Source organism: Aythya fuligula, chromosome 2 (genome assembly GCF_009819795.1).
Source record: "Aythya fuligula isolate bAytFul2 chromosome 2, bAytFul2.pri, whole genome shotgun sequence".
Taxonomy (NCBI): domain Eukaryota; kingdom Metazoa; phylum Chordata; class Aves; order Anseriformes; family Anatidae; genus Aythya; species Aythya fuligula.
In genome coordinates this window covers 113,380,617-113,395,657 of record NC_045560.1, presented here as the reverse complement: position 1 = coordinate 113,395,657, position 15,041 = coordinate 113,380,617, and the positions used below count along the sequence as shown (strand labels likewise).

Below are 15,041 nucleotides of genomic sequence, written 5' to 3'. Positions count from 1 at the left end.
TTGGGGTGAGAGCTGATAGCAAGTGCTTGGAAATAAACCCAGGGCCTGTCTGCCACCTTCTGCTACGTGCTGCTGCAGGAGGCGAGCCATAAAGCACGTGTTTGGCAGTCAGAGCAAGGCTTCTGAGGAGAACTGCTTTTAAACCACTGGAGAGGTGTGGGATGATGATCGGATGCTGAAGTATGTGGTTGTGTCTGGGGGAAGGAGGAGTGGGGCACAGGGCTTGGGTTTGGGAGGCTCTGTGTGCCCATCACAAACTCTTTAGCTGTGTGCTGCAAAGCATAAGTCTAGTATAAGTTTACCCTGCTGCTTGTTTTTATTATATTTTTTTAAAAGGTTAGCATAAACCTTTTACTGGCAGACTGCAGTCCAGAGCATATAGGAATCAGCAGCAAAATAAAACCTTTGTACCCTATTTAACGTAACAGAAGTGTGATTGTCTGTGCTCATACCTAGTCTGAATTAGATACGTAGATGCACAGATCTAATGTTAGTAAGTCAGGATGGGACCAGAGGAATGAACAGATGCATTTGAATGAAGCTTGTCTAAAAGGATCTATGCTGAAGTATAAATGATGTGCTCCTTGATCCCTGTTGTGTTAGTACTTTCAGGTTATTGTATGTGAACTCTGTGAAAATAAGTTTCCAGAGTAGTTGAACTCGCTTAAAATGTCGTTTTACATCTTGAGATTTTGCTGCCGTGGCCTCACACATGCTGGTACTTGTCTGAGCTCTCTGTGAGCTGGGTCATTTTGTCAAGCTGTCAGGAGCTGAACCGAAACGTGGAATTTTCTGCTCGGTTAGCAAGCTGACGTAGCTCCTAATGGGTTTAGGTGAGTGGTACTAGCAAAGACAGAAGGAAGGTGAGGCCATACATGAGTGACTTAATTTCCTTACACTGTCCTGATACTGTACTCGTAATGACTTCTCTTGGGCATTTGGAGAACTTGGATATTTGTTGCTGTCATTTTTAGGAGGCTTTCCCTGGTCTGTGCTTAGAAAAAAATTATGCAAAATAAGCTATTTGGGTAGTTGCTGAAGGATATGTTTGTCTCTACTGGTCCATACATGTACATATTGACTAAACAAATATATTGTATGCTTTTGGTTAATTTTTGGATAGGCCACTTGGGATACAGACTAAGATTAGTGTCAAACCTGAAATCTCAGCAACTAAATAACTGTTGTGCAGAAGAATTGCCTTTGCTCTCCCCATCTTTTTCAGACTAATGTAGAATGTATTCCTTACTAAGAACTTTGTACCTAGTCTCAAAAGTTTTATTTCTGTGAAGGACCTGTTTTCTTCCAGTACAAAACAAGTTCTCTATTAAAAAACAAAACAACAACAACAACAAAAAAACACAACAGCATTGGAAGCACTATAGCTATAAGTATCTATTAGAAGATATATAAGAAAAAAAAGTTACGAATCATTATTGAAAGAAGGTTGAAGATTTATTGTACAATAAATACTACATACTGTGTGTTTGAAAATAAAAGCATGCCATGACTGCAAGCACAAGTGTTAATTAGCTTAGTTCAGTACATGAGTGCTGAAATATCATTTTAGCTTCAGTGATGTAAAGCAATTAAACTTCTACTTGTTTAATATCTAGCAATATCTGTCAGTCCTCAAGTATAATCATCAAAATCCAGTAATTATAGTGCCATAAGTGAATATTACTTGGCTGTCTTTAGAGGCAGTACATCTTCATATTCTGTTGTGAATATGTCATTATCTCTCTCTCTAACAACTTAATCAGTGTTTCTGTGCTTCTTATTTTTTAATCTGTTAAGTTGGAATAATCACCAGATTAAATGAGACTTGATTTCTAGTTTGTTTTCAGATATTGAAGTCTGCTTCATTGATTTGTTTTTTAATCAAATAAAGTGACTTTTTTCAGTCCTTTTCTTACAGTTTACATTTCTTAATATAATCTGTGTTAAATATTGCATTCTTTAATTATTTTTATAGGGAATTTGCAGTATTGATTTAATTTGTATTCTACTTGAGTAGAACATGACAATGAATTGATTTTGAAATGTATTGGCTCTAAATAGTACCATACTTGGGGAAGAGGAGTATCTGAATTGAGAGACCTCTGTTTAGTTTGATGGTTTATTTTCTCTGATAATTTGTATTGATATCAATTGAGTAGGAACGAGCTTTCAGAGAAGTGGCTACTTGCTTCAAAACAATTTGCTAAATAAATTTAGACAGGGAGTGTTTTGTTAAACTTTGAAAATACATTCAACAATTGCTAATGCAAACTATATAAAAGCAGTGAAATTGTTTAGCTTCTTCTAAATGTGACCAGTATTAATTTCATTCTTTCATTTTTTCTCCAGTTAAAGTACCTCGTAATTTTCGCTTGTTGGAAGAACTTGAAGAAGGGCAGAAAGGAGTAGGTGATGGTACAGTAAGCTGGGGCCTTGAAGATGATGAAGATATGACACTCACCAGATGGACAGGAATGATTATTGGGCCACCAAGGGTAAGTGTACCAAAGTAAAACATGGTAGGCAATACAAAATGAGGAGAAAAAAAGTTACTTTGCTACAATGTAAAGGAATTAGTTAAAATTTACTGTAGTATGTGTAAAATTCACTCTAGTATGTGTTTCTGCAACTCTCTAAGCCAGTTCTGATGTGAAATTTACAGATGACTGAGTATATTCCTCAATAATATTTCCATCATTACTGCACATCAGTGTACAGTAATAGTCCAGTAAACAGGAGAGCTGTCTTTCCCCAGTTTATCATATGTGCCTGGTAATTTCAATTCTGTGGCTAAGTGGCTATATTTTTAACTTTCACGAGTTTTCACAGATAATTTATAAGTGTAGCAATTTATGTAATCTGATTGAATCAGTCCTAAAGACCAAGCAGATACTAGTTACCTATAAAATATATAAATAATAATAAAAAGGTCAAATCCTTCAGACCTTTTAAGTTCTATAGAATGTCATCTACACTGAAAGCCTATAAGAGAAGTGATAAATCCCTGTTCTGAGCATCAGCCTAGCCAGATCTGAATGGGCACGTCTTAACTTCATGTGCAATTTTTGTGAAAGCTTTTTAATGAGTTAATATGATACAAAAGATCACTGTGTAAACAAAGACTTCAAATGATTATACTTCAAGTAGCTCTAAGTTAGCACATGTCTTTCACTGCTAACATGAGGTTACTGTTTTATGTGTCCTTTGGTGCCAGAAGGCTTACTGGGTTTATCCAAAACAAGAACTGAAATCAGAAATTGGCCTCTGAGGATGGTCTTCCAGAGTAATAGAGTTCTAGTTAAATTCAGTGTAATTTAAGCTGCTTCTGGAAGTCAGTTGTAACATGCAGCAGACTGTTCTGACTATCTGCATAATTGTGCTGGGCTTCTGAGATTTGAATGCATTTGAGAGAGAGCCAATTTAACATACAAATATAATGACAGGATGCCTTGGATACTTCAGTGTAGTCACAGTGTTCAAATACATTTTGAAGAAAGTTTGTATTCTTAGGGATTTTTTGAGATCTAACATGAGTTAACAAAAGTAATGTCACCCTGACTCTAAACATCCTCCAGAACTGCCAGTTACTGATTTTTGGTCCACCTAAAGCAGACGCCTAACACATTTCTGAAGGGAGTGATTGCTGTGTAGGAGTCCAAATGTTTTTGTTTTAAATAAAAATTAAAAAATGCTGTCGTGCAGTTTTAATTCTAGTCAATTTACATATATATATATATTATTTTTTTTTTCTGAAAGAGTGCAAGCAAATAAGTGTAATTCTGGGTCATTTTGGGGACGTGCAGTCTTATGTACAGCAGAATGACTTGCATCATGTAGTAACTGCGGAAAGTGAAAGCCACTAGTTCTCAAGCCAGTGGGTAATACCTCGATGAGAAGAATTTCATGTCCAGTTTCAGGGTTTGTAGAAAATGAATGCTTTTGGAATTGGTTATGTAGACAGCGTGCAGCTTGGCAGAATGCACAGAAAATTGCTAATGCTCTCCATAGCATGAAGTTCTTCACATTTGTGGCTTCTCTAGAGCAGTGCAAACAATTGCTTATCGTTTTTTCTTACTTGATTTGCAGGGTGAACCAACATGGAGGGGGAAGGAGAGGTTTGTTTTGGATTAAAGGAAACCTTTTTCTCACCCTGAAAAATGCTTTTTAGGGCTTTTTGGGGAGCTGGTCAGGGATACTTGACTTACAGTAAAATGGTGATTGGAGGAACTCAGCAAAATTGAGAAGCCACCTGGATAGGAATAAGAGAATGTGAGTGCCATTCTCAGGATTTTTCAGAGTTGTGAGCAGTATATATACATTTTGGCCTATTTCCACTCTAAATGACAGCATCCCTCTCTGGGAAATAAATTGCTTTGTCTGAGTGAATAATGAGATTTTTTTTTTTGTTACTGTATTTTCTTCCTGTAGTAGCAGCTATATTATCTATGGAAGGACAAGATTACCCTTCCTGGCCCTTCAGCTTTTAGAGGTTAATAATAGTAGAAAACCTTTTTGCTTAAAAAAGGGTATCTTGCTTACCTTTGTTTCTTTCTGACCCAGTTGCTGCACAGTCTTTGTGGCTTCTTGAAATTATAGGTCATAGTTAGGATGCTTCAGTAGCCTGATTTCCACACTGCCATTTGATTGACTGCAGAGTGGGGAGCCATTTGATAATTTGACTGTGTGGTTGATTCGTCTACTTGGAAAGAGTGACAGCTGGCTGATGAACAGCTTAGAAAAGACATTTGGAAGCCTTGAGGCGTCTTTCTGCTCTGGGTTCATGTTAGCTGTATGTGCTCTGCCAATGGAAAGGCAGGTGTAGAAGCTGGGTTTATATTCCTTTTGGAGCACAGAGGCATCAGTGACTAGCAGGCACTGATACTTTCAATCATTCACGTCCTACTTGACAAGATTTTAAAAAACAAAGAAACACGCCTGTATTCATTTCTAATTGGACTTTCTCAAGATATATTTGCGCTTAGAAACAGGTAAAAATAATCTACTAACTAGCTGTCACTTAACTGTACTGTCCAAATTCATAAAGGCTTTGGATAACTGTGTTAAATGATTGCTCTCTTTACTACTTCCTTGCTTAACAATCCTCAGCAATGGAAGTCTTGCATGTCTTCTGGAGTGGATTGTTAAATTACTCCTTTAATATGTTTTTACAGAACTGTTTTAATTTTGTTCTTGTTTGGGTTATTTGCTTCTTTGTCTTTCTGTTTCCTTTTTTTTTTTGGGTGTGTGTTAGATATTTTTTTGTGGGCAGTGAGGTAATTTTCCTGAAGATTATTCTCAGCCCCCTACTGTGCCAAAAGTGATTTGTGAATGCGGATGGCTAGGAGGATAAGAGTAAATGTGAATTTTTAAAAAATGTATTCTGTTAAAAACTTTTGTACAAACTGTCAATTAGTAGTGTAATTTATACGTATTCCTCAGGTAATGAGTATAACCAGAACAGTCTGTCAGAAATCCAAGACCATCAACTGGTACATAATATTAACAGATTTATCATTTCATATTTTTTCATCTTTAATCCTCTTGTGTTTGCTTTGTGTTAATTTTTTAATACTCAGTTTTCAGAGAGATGCATTAGTCTGTCTTTTTGCTTTCTAGACAAACTATGAAAACAGAATATACAGTCTGAAAGTAGAGTGTGGACCTAAATATCCAGAAGCACCTCCTACAGTTAGATTTGTAACTAAAATTAATATGAATGGAATAAATAATTCCAATGGAATGGTAAGTTGAAATGGTAAGACCAACCATATTGTTAATCTGTAATATAAACTATTTCAATGAAAAACAAAGGTGAGGAATATACAGTGTTGGACAGAGATTTCATATTTAAATTTTACAACATAAAGTTCTTGGTTTACATCAAAATTGTTTGCCTACTTCACACATTCAAATCTTTTGGTATTTACAATATGTTAGTGGCTCTCAGTGGCTTAGCAATGAGACAACCATTATTTATAGTATTGAGACAGCCATGTCTTTTAAATAAAATTACAGATTTAAGTTTTGCACAGGAAAAAATAAATGTTTAAGCCATGTGTAGATATTTTCCATGTATTACTCTTACAAAACAAGGGCATTAGATTCATATCCTAACCAGAGTACTATATTGCTTAAGACCATTATTTATTTAGTCATTAAAGTTTGTTTCATTATTCCAATTTTTATCTGGTGTTTCCGTTAATTAAAATGGAAATTATTCTGCCTGAGACTCAGTCTGGATGTAGGAATTCCCTTGTAATGAACGGATGTGTTTATACTCCTGTTTTGTTTGTACTGTATTTATTCAAGTCTGAGATGATTTTAAGCTTCAGTTTTAAGGTCTTTTAATATAGATGGTAATCACTTTCATAGTAAAGATCCATTTGCAATGAATTACATTCTTTGGGATGTGTTGGAGCTGTTGTAAGTGTTAAGATGGTATACTGATAGGTTATCTAAAGCCACTAGACCAACATCTCAGAAATAGTTTTAAATTGATTTGAAAGTATTTCTTGCATAGCCAACAAATTCTCTCTACCTGGAGATCTTACTAAACTTGCTATCTACAAACCAGCTGATGCTGTTTATTCCAGCTTGTAGTCTGAGTATCTTTGTTTATTAAGAGATTGTGATCAGCCAGTGCTGCTAATCTGGAATGCAGTAGAGTTTTTGGTATGTTTATAATATTATTTTTGTATGTTCCTCTGGTAACATGTATTACTCTGTATCAGTGAAGAAGTGTGCTGTCATTAATTCATCTGTGCATGCTTGAGAATATACATGTAGATGCTGGTTTCCAGAAGCAAAATCTCAGACATTACAAAGGCTGAAAGTTTATGCTTACTGAGTCAGTCTGCTTGGAGCTTGTGTTTGGAGAAGTCTCAACTCCCTCAGCCTGATGGGGAATGGGCTGAACACTGTGACTGGAAATTCAGCTGGTGGTTATAAAAGCGCTGTTAGAATTCAGTCATTGGTACAGAAAAAATTGATTCTAATATATTTTTAAGCTTACACCAAAACTTCATTCAAATTTACCCCAATAGTTTTATAAACTACTGTAACTTAGGAAGGATTTGCTATGCAAATGCATAACTCTACCTATTTTAGCATTTCAGTTAGGACTAAGTTGTAATGTTTGATGAAAACATTTTTCAGCATTAATGAACTTAAAACTCATTCATCATGTAATTTTTAACGTACCACTTGTCCTGGTTTCTTGCGTTTTAGCATATTTTGCTGTTGTGCTCACTCGAGTTATGTCAAACCTGTTTGTCGGATAAATTGGGGATACATTTTACAGATGAGAGCATGGAACTGAAACTCTGAAGAGCTGAGTTTTTGTCTTCGCTCAATGCACTTTTTTATTTTTGGATGAGTGACTTATCTGTGGCTTCTGTGTGGATAGAAAAGAGAAGTCTGATCTCCAGATACGTTATACATAATGGATATATGAGAGATAGTCACCTTGTGCAGAACATATTAAGAGTAAGAATAAAAAGTTCTGTCTAAACATCAGGAAGCGTTTCACTGTGTGAGTGATGGAGCAGTGGCACCAGAGAGGTTGTAAAGACTCCCTCCTTGTGGAGATCTTCAAAAGCTGCCTGGGCAGCCTGCTCTGGGTGGCCTTGCTGGAGCAGGGAGCTTGGACCACATGGCCTTCAGAGGTCCCTTCCAGCCTTAACCATTCTGTGATTCTGTGTAAACTAGGGGTAGAAACGGGCACTCTTAGAATTATCTGTATACAGATGCAGTATGCAGTCCTCCACATGAGGTGTTTCGTAAACATGACTGTATTTTACTTTAACTGAAAATAAAGGCACTAGTAGAAGCGTGCAGCCTTTTTTAGAGTCACCAGTTTAATAAATGCTATCTAATGCTTAAATTCACATGCAGAAATAGTGCAGAAAAATATGAATGTATTTTACGTAGCAAGAGAATTAGTCTGTTTTTAGAGGTCATAAGAGTGACCAGCACTCAGTTTTCTAGAGAAAACCCTATTTTTTTTTCCTTTGTTATTGTTTTGTTTGTTTTTTATTTTTTTTGAATACTGTTTGTGAATGACTACTTTGAGTCAGATACTTTATTTTCTTCATCTACTTTCTTGAATTTGAAACTAATTACAGTTTTCATTTTCAGTCTTCTAAGCATATGTTTTAAAACTAGGGGTTTAGGTAAAAACTTTTATTTATAGTGCAAGTATCGATAATAGTGCATGCATACTATTTGAACAGTTTTTCTTAAAAGCTTCTTTTTAAACATAACTTTAGGGAAAGATTTCTTCAAAACTATATATAATTTAGAAACCCTAGAACAATTCTGATCAAAACTGAGGCCTATTTGCAGTAGGTTTTTGCACGTGTGATGTCTAGATGTGCTGCAAGGTGCTGGAAAGCAGAACAGAAGTGTGGATACTTAATGGATGAAAACACTGGAAGACAAAATAACTTGACCCATAGCTCTGAAGAAGTCTGTTAAAATCAGAACTTGAACCCATGTCTTGTGAGACTTACTCTGTTGTCTGAGCCATAAGCTAAGATTTTTTTTTTTTTTCCTAAATCATTCCTCAGCTTCTCTGGAACAGTTCATGTTTCTGCTCCCTGTTTTATTTCCTTGTTTCTTTGAAGCTGCACTCTCAGTCATTCTTCCATATAATAGATCATAAGCGGTTTGCTGCATTCTGTGAATGATTGGAAATGGCAGTGTTTATCTTCAGACAAGCTCTGCTGTCCGTGCTTCTGCAACCTGTTTTTTTCACACATGGCCAGCTTTTGATCATGTTGCTTATAGATATCATGAAAAATATTGGCAACGTGCTGAAAAGAAACGCGAGATAAACAGCAACAGAAATTCTGTTGGAGCAGTATTATAGTGCTACTCAAAATATTTGTAACGTTGTGAGGGTGAACTTTACAAAAGATGCGTGCCAGTTAATGCCTGAGGGAGAGTAGAGCCCCCAGCATGAGCTTAGAGGGTAATGATTTGTTTTGAGTTGGGGTGTGAACAGTGGAGGGGAGAGATGGATATGTGCTGGAGTTAACTTCAGCCTTAAACTGTTTTTACATATTGCATGAAAAGTGCAGGTATCTGTAATGAGTTTATTCTTACAGACAATTACAAGTTTATTGACTTCTTTTTGATTATTTCGAGAGGGGAGTTTTGCTTGCAAGTAAATTTTCCATCAGCAGCATAGATCCTGGGGACTGCTGTTTGATACATCTAGAGCAGAAAAGGAGAGGGGTAGTTCACAAGTATTTTGTATCAAAAGACTAAACTTAGGTTCTTTGAATCACCCTGGTAAATTTCATTTCTTATCTGCAAGTTAGTCTGATTTTCTACTTTGCAATTTGTGTATGGGAGCTACTGTGTTTGTATACAGAATTGGGTTACCAAGTTCAGAAAAGCTAGCCTGTGTAGGGCTGGACAAAACGCTTTTCTGTGTTAATGGTGTCACTGTTGTAAAATTGTATTTAAATTACTGTTCTTAATGCTGTGGGGTTTTTTCTCTTGGAAACTTCTGTATTCTGTACTAACGAAACACAGGTTGCGTTCTGGCATGATATTTATTTTCCCATAGTCATTTGAGGATATCTAATTTTTGGATCTGTGAGAGTGTTCTTTAACAGTCTGTCCTCCAGGATTTGCAGTCACCTCTGTTCATTTAATTACCATTTACAGCTGGAAATACTTGTTTCTTTTAAATTCACTTAGTCCTATGTCAACTATAATTCTGTAAACTGTTGTCCAGTAACTGCTTTGAGTGTGTTTATTGTAAATAAAGCAGTTTGTTACCTCTTAAAGTTATCTTAGATGCTGGGAACATTATGAACACCCAGTATTGTGCAACGTTTTGCAGAATTACTTGGCTTGATTTCAAAAGTTTAGAAAAAAATAATATATGTAGTTTCTCTTGCTTTTGTTTAAGGATGTGTATATAATTGTGTATTCCCAGAATAAAACAGTCCTCAGGTTGCAGTTTCCAGCTTTACTAGCTTTTATGTGATCTTGAATTTTCTTCCTCAACATACCAGGAGGAACACTTGAATATTACCTCGGTGCTTTTGTGTGATTTGAACATTAACATAGTTTGTGTCATCCTTCCAAATACCTTAGTGTTGTTCTTCATAAAGTGAATTTATTGTTCACTGCCTAAATTGGAAATAAATTCTGCAGTGCGGAAAAGAGAACCTGAGCCAAAATCTTCGCTGCTGCAAGATGTTGTCAAAAAAGTTGGTGACTTGTGAGAAGAGACTTGAGATAAACAGCAACAAAATGCTATGGTGTGGCAGTCTTTGCTCAGAAAACACTCATAACTTTGTTAAAACAGAATTTACAGTCTGAGTTTGACATTACAAATTCCCAGCCAAAAAAAAAGAGAAAAGTTGGTGGAGCTTACTTCAAAGTGATCAGCTCTCATACTCCAACACAGCCACCGTATGTAGAATTGTATTGTTCAAACATTGCTGGTGACTGACCACTACGTTCTGTAACTGAGGCTGATCTCCAAACCTGAGAGAGGCTACAAAACCAAAGTTGAGGAGAAGCAAGGAAAAGGAAGGTGGCATGGAAGCAAGCAGAATTGCAAGACTGAAGAAAGACATTCACTGGAGGATGCAACTGCCTTTCCAGCTATTTTTTGCTAACCCAGTCTATCTGAACAGATAATTAGATTAGTTTTCTTTCTCAAACCTACTGAAGTCTTAAACCTGTCTTTTTCTTCTTACTCATGACTTTTTACTGATTGTCTTCAGTTTGGGGCTTGCATCCCCAAAGGGCACCTTTCTCCTGGCTCTGAACCTTCTGTTGTTGCTGTAGCCTGGTCCTTGGCCTCCTGTACTGTAGCTTCTTTTTTCCCCTTACTTTCCTTGGGGAGACTACTGCTGTTCTGGTGGGTCAGTGGCATGATCTCTCCTCAGCTACTTCAGTAGAAGGTGCTGTGCTTCAGACCAACATGGAAGGTGTTTAAATTACCAGTCTGCCAAATTGCTGGCTTACAGCAAAGTAGTTGGGGAGTACTCAGGCTTTGTTCCGTTTTGCTAAGTAGAAGAAGATGGTAGGTTAGCTGCAGAGAAGCATTAGCAAGCGTTAGTGGGGAATAACTTCTTAAACATCTGCAACTATATGCAAAGTGAACATAGTATCTAAGCACTTGATTCCTCTAATAACAGGTTACTTCACCACCATGATGCTGTTTTCGTTCTGGAGAACCTCTGTTTTTATTCAAAAATGGTGGTCTGGTGCTTTTCTCACTGCATTTTCTGTGTGGAGAATTGTTTTGAATAGTGTGAGATCTACCATTCTAACTTTTCAAATGAATTAATGTTGTTCCTTGTTCACCGGGTCCAGCTGTTTGGACAGAAACTCTGGTGAGTTCTGCTTTAATCTTATCTAGAAGGATTGTAGAGGAGGAGATCTGTAGGATCTTCGTACCTCACAACAGTGATTCAGGCTACACGAGGCCTTACTTGAGCTGCTGCTTGGTAACACAGGTGACCTGTTATCAGAGTTTCTCTTTTCTTCACAGGTGTTTTTATCTATTACCCTGCCTTTGAAGAAAATAGAACCTGTTTTCCAGTTAAAGATTTTTTTTTCTCTGATCTTTTATCTACCACATTGAACCAAATACCTGCGTTGAAAAAGACGAGGAAGTAGTCCAGGAATAACAGTGGCAGTCTGACTAGTGTTACTTTCAGAACCTTTCTGTACAAGCTCATACGCTCATTGCTTATTTTAAACTGGTGTGATCTTGATGAATAAGATAATTTCCTTTTGATGCTCTTTCTTTCCTAACTTATTAATGTTTGCAATAATTATTAAGTGCCTTACTGCCTTTATGCTGTGGTTTGATGCTACGCAGTTGTTGGCAGCTTAAAGGAGTTCTGACTCTAGGCAGAACATTATTTGTGTGAAGAGAAGAGCTGAGCTGTTTGTGATTGTCTAAATTGTCCCACAGGTTTTATAAATGAAATGTCCCTTCCTTTCAGTTCAAATTGGTGAGTACAGTAGTCTTCACAGCTCCATGAGACGATGCTTTGTAATAAGAAGGCAAAGAACTAAGAGATGTGTAAATGTTATGTATAAAATATTTCAGTTTTTCAAACTATTTCTTAGCATATGTAGTGACTCCTGGTATATCAGAAGCACCACATAATACTGATGGGGAGTAAATCACAAACTGAAACTTGCTGCAAGGGAAATTTTCCTTTAGAGAGGTATTCTACAAATTCCTATGTATTTTTTTTTTTTTAAGAGCTGAGAAGAATCCAACTGTATTTAATGGCTTAATGAAGGTGATTTTTTTTGAGTAACTTGAAACAAATTGATGAAACTGAATTTTATAAGATATGGCTCCAGTTCAGCAGTGAACTGTTTACTGTTTTCCTCTCCCCTCTCACCCTATCCCTTTCCTTCTTGCTAATGTTCATATCAGCACAGGTGGGGGGGTCCACCTGCATGTATGTCATTGTAGAATGTGTATCTGTGTGCAAATGTTTTCCTAAAAATATTTTATGAACATAAGGACACATGGCATGAATGTCACAGAGAAACTGTCAGGGAATGTTTAGACTCTTTTTGTAGAATGGTTGGTTCATTAGCAGTTAGTTACATAGAAATCTTTTAATTTCATGGTAACTTACAACTCCCTCTTCTTTTTCCAGGTGGATGCACGGAGCATACCAGTGTTAGCAAAATGGCAAAATTCTTATAGCATTAAAGTTGTACTTCAAGAGCTAAGACGTCTAATGATGTCCAAAGAAAATATGAAGCTTCCACAACCTCCAGAAGGACAAACTTACAACAATTAATTTTAGCTGATTCTCAAACTTCTGTCTTAAAACAACAACCTTCTACTCATGTTAATGTCTTGATTAAATCTCACAATGCAAACACCCACACATTAAAAGAATTTCAGCTGGTATACATGACCTGGACATTTGTAAGAATATATATAATATATGTATGCCCAATATGTTTTCAGGCACTATGGGAGAAAAAGGCAGCACAATTATTTTTTTCTCTTATCAAGGCACTGTCATTTAAGCATAAGCCTGAAATAGCCTAAAATTGGAATTCAGGTTTTACAAGATGAAAGCATGACAGAAAGTGTCAGATTGCTGTGGAATAATATATGTTTCTGAAAATAATCTCTTGAGAAGGCAAAATATAAATGGCATGCTTTATCCATCTTGCTTAGTAAAAGAGCTGCAGTTAAAATTTGTTTTAAAGTAGCAGGTACAGTGAATACCGTTGCTCATCTTGTTTAATTTTGCAAGGGTGTGGGTGCCGACTACTAGTAGTGTCACAAAGTATGTTCAGGATTGTTTTGATACCTGTATTTATAAAAAGGGGGGATTAATTTCTGTTAAGCAGCTCCTGTGTGTTACATGTATCGGACATGGCAAATATTTGTTTACAGTCTTTGTTCTAATAAACCATGCATTTAAGTTTTAGTGAAACAAAGGAAATGTATGGATATGTGATTGAGATTAAAGTTAGTCTTAAAATGTAAATAAAATGTGGAAAGTGTCTGAGGCTGTGCCATTTCTATAATAGTGATGTAATATATGTACAGTAACTTGCAGAAGTAGTGGAAAGACAAACATAATATTGCTGCTGGTTTTACGTGCACCTTTTATTCTTACCACTTTTGTATGCTTAGTTTACTTTAGAGGTCAAAGTATTTCTTTTGCTGCAGAGGACTAAGTTCTGTCATCTGTAGTACCACTTCTTTAGACAAACTTGCACTGTGTCTTTAAAAACGAACAACCCCCGACCCCAAAACAAAACCAAAAAACTCATCTAACCTTTCCTTCTTTGCCTCCCCTCCAGATTCTTTGGAGAAATGAGCACAACTTTCACTTGGCTTACTTGACCTCTGGGTGGTTTTCAGACCACATTGCTGAAGTCTTACTTAGTTTTCTGTCTTGCTTTGGCGGTTGCTGCCTTGTTTCATGCGTTCTTGCATCTTTTTCTCCTTTACATTTCTTTATTTTTTTCTTGTCTGTTCCACCTTTGCCTCTTCTTTGGGGAAAAAAAAATAATCTTCTGGAAGCTTTAATAAAAATTACATGTGTAGTACAGATCATGGTATTTCCATCTGCATTTCATCTGTCACCTGCCATTACCCCGCTGTCCCCTTAGCTAGAATGCTTGTTGCCTCTCTTGCAACTCCTGGTCTGTTTTTTCAATGTACTCTGTCTGGTGGGAACTTGGGTTTTAGTTCTCATGGTTGCTCATAAGAAAGTAAGCTAATGCTATTCTTTTGGAAATAAGACCTCTCTTTTTCTCCTCTTGGAAAATGCAAGCATTTGTTCATTGCAGTGAGAACATGTAACATTGGGAGCAAGTCGACTATTTGCATTCAAGATTTTATTAGTAGTTCTTTTGAAAAAGTGAATTTAATCAAAAGCCATCAAGTCAGGTAATTTTGTTTGACATGCCTTTGCTTATCTCTCATGTAAAGAACCTCTAAAAGCAATAAACTAGGTGTTTTTTTTTTCTTTTCTTTTCCAGTCGAGAGATTTAATTAATATTTGTCAGTTTATGCCTCTTTTTGACAAATTTGGCACTTCTAGAACTGGTGGAACTGTAAGCTGCCAGCTACCTCTTGTCTGTATTTATATGACATATAATTTGTGACAGTATGGCTGAAGTGCATTGCAACATTTTCGTGATTTTTTCATTTGAAATATCTTGATGCCATTAAGTCTTTCTTACATTATCATTGCTAATCTATATTTAATTAAAATAATGGAACCACGCAGTTCTGAGATGTGAATTTTTTGGAAAATAACATAAACATGAGGGAACGAGAAGCACTTGTGGACTATTGCATGCCTGGTAACGTAATTCACACAGTGTGAAAAGGGGCTGGTTATTTGCTTTGTCATGTGTGGTACGAGATGATCCCACAACAGTTGTTCACCTTTGTCTGTACTCTGCCTGTTTGTTCACATCTGCATATCCAAGTGTAAGCAGGTGCATTTTGCATACATAAGTCAAAGTAATGGTGGTGAGAGTTGACCTGTCAGCTGAGCTGACAC

General features: G+C 36.5%; 1 protein-coding gene across 2 annotated transcripts in view; it reads left to right on the top strand.

The window, feature by feature from the left end:
* The window catches only part of UBE2V2 (ubiquitin conjugating enzyme E2 V2), a 28,400-nt gene extending 14,874 nt beyond the window's left edge, over window positions 1–13,526 (top strand). For both annotated transcript variants that reach the window (XM_032181769.1, XM_032181768.1), the window contains exons 2-4: window positions 2,350–2,495; window positions 5,617–5,742; window positions 12,657–13,526. In XM_032181769.1, coding sequence (XP_032037660.1) covers window positions 2,350–2,495; window positions 5,617–5,742; window positions 12,657–12,803 — 419 coding nt within the window. In that variant the 3' untranslated portion in view covers window positions 12,804–13,526. The remainder of the gene's footprint in view (window positions 1–2,349; window positions 2,496–5,616; window positions 5,743–12,656) is intronic.
* Window positions 13,527–15,041: the final 1,515 nt, after the last annotated feature.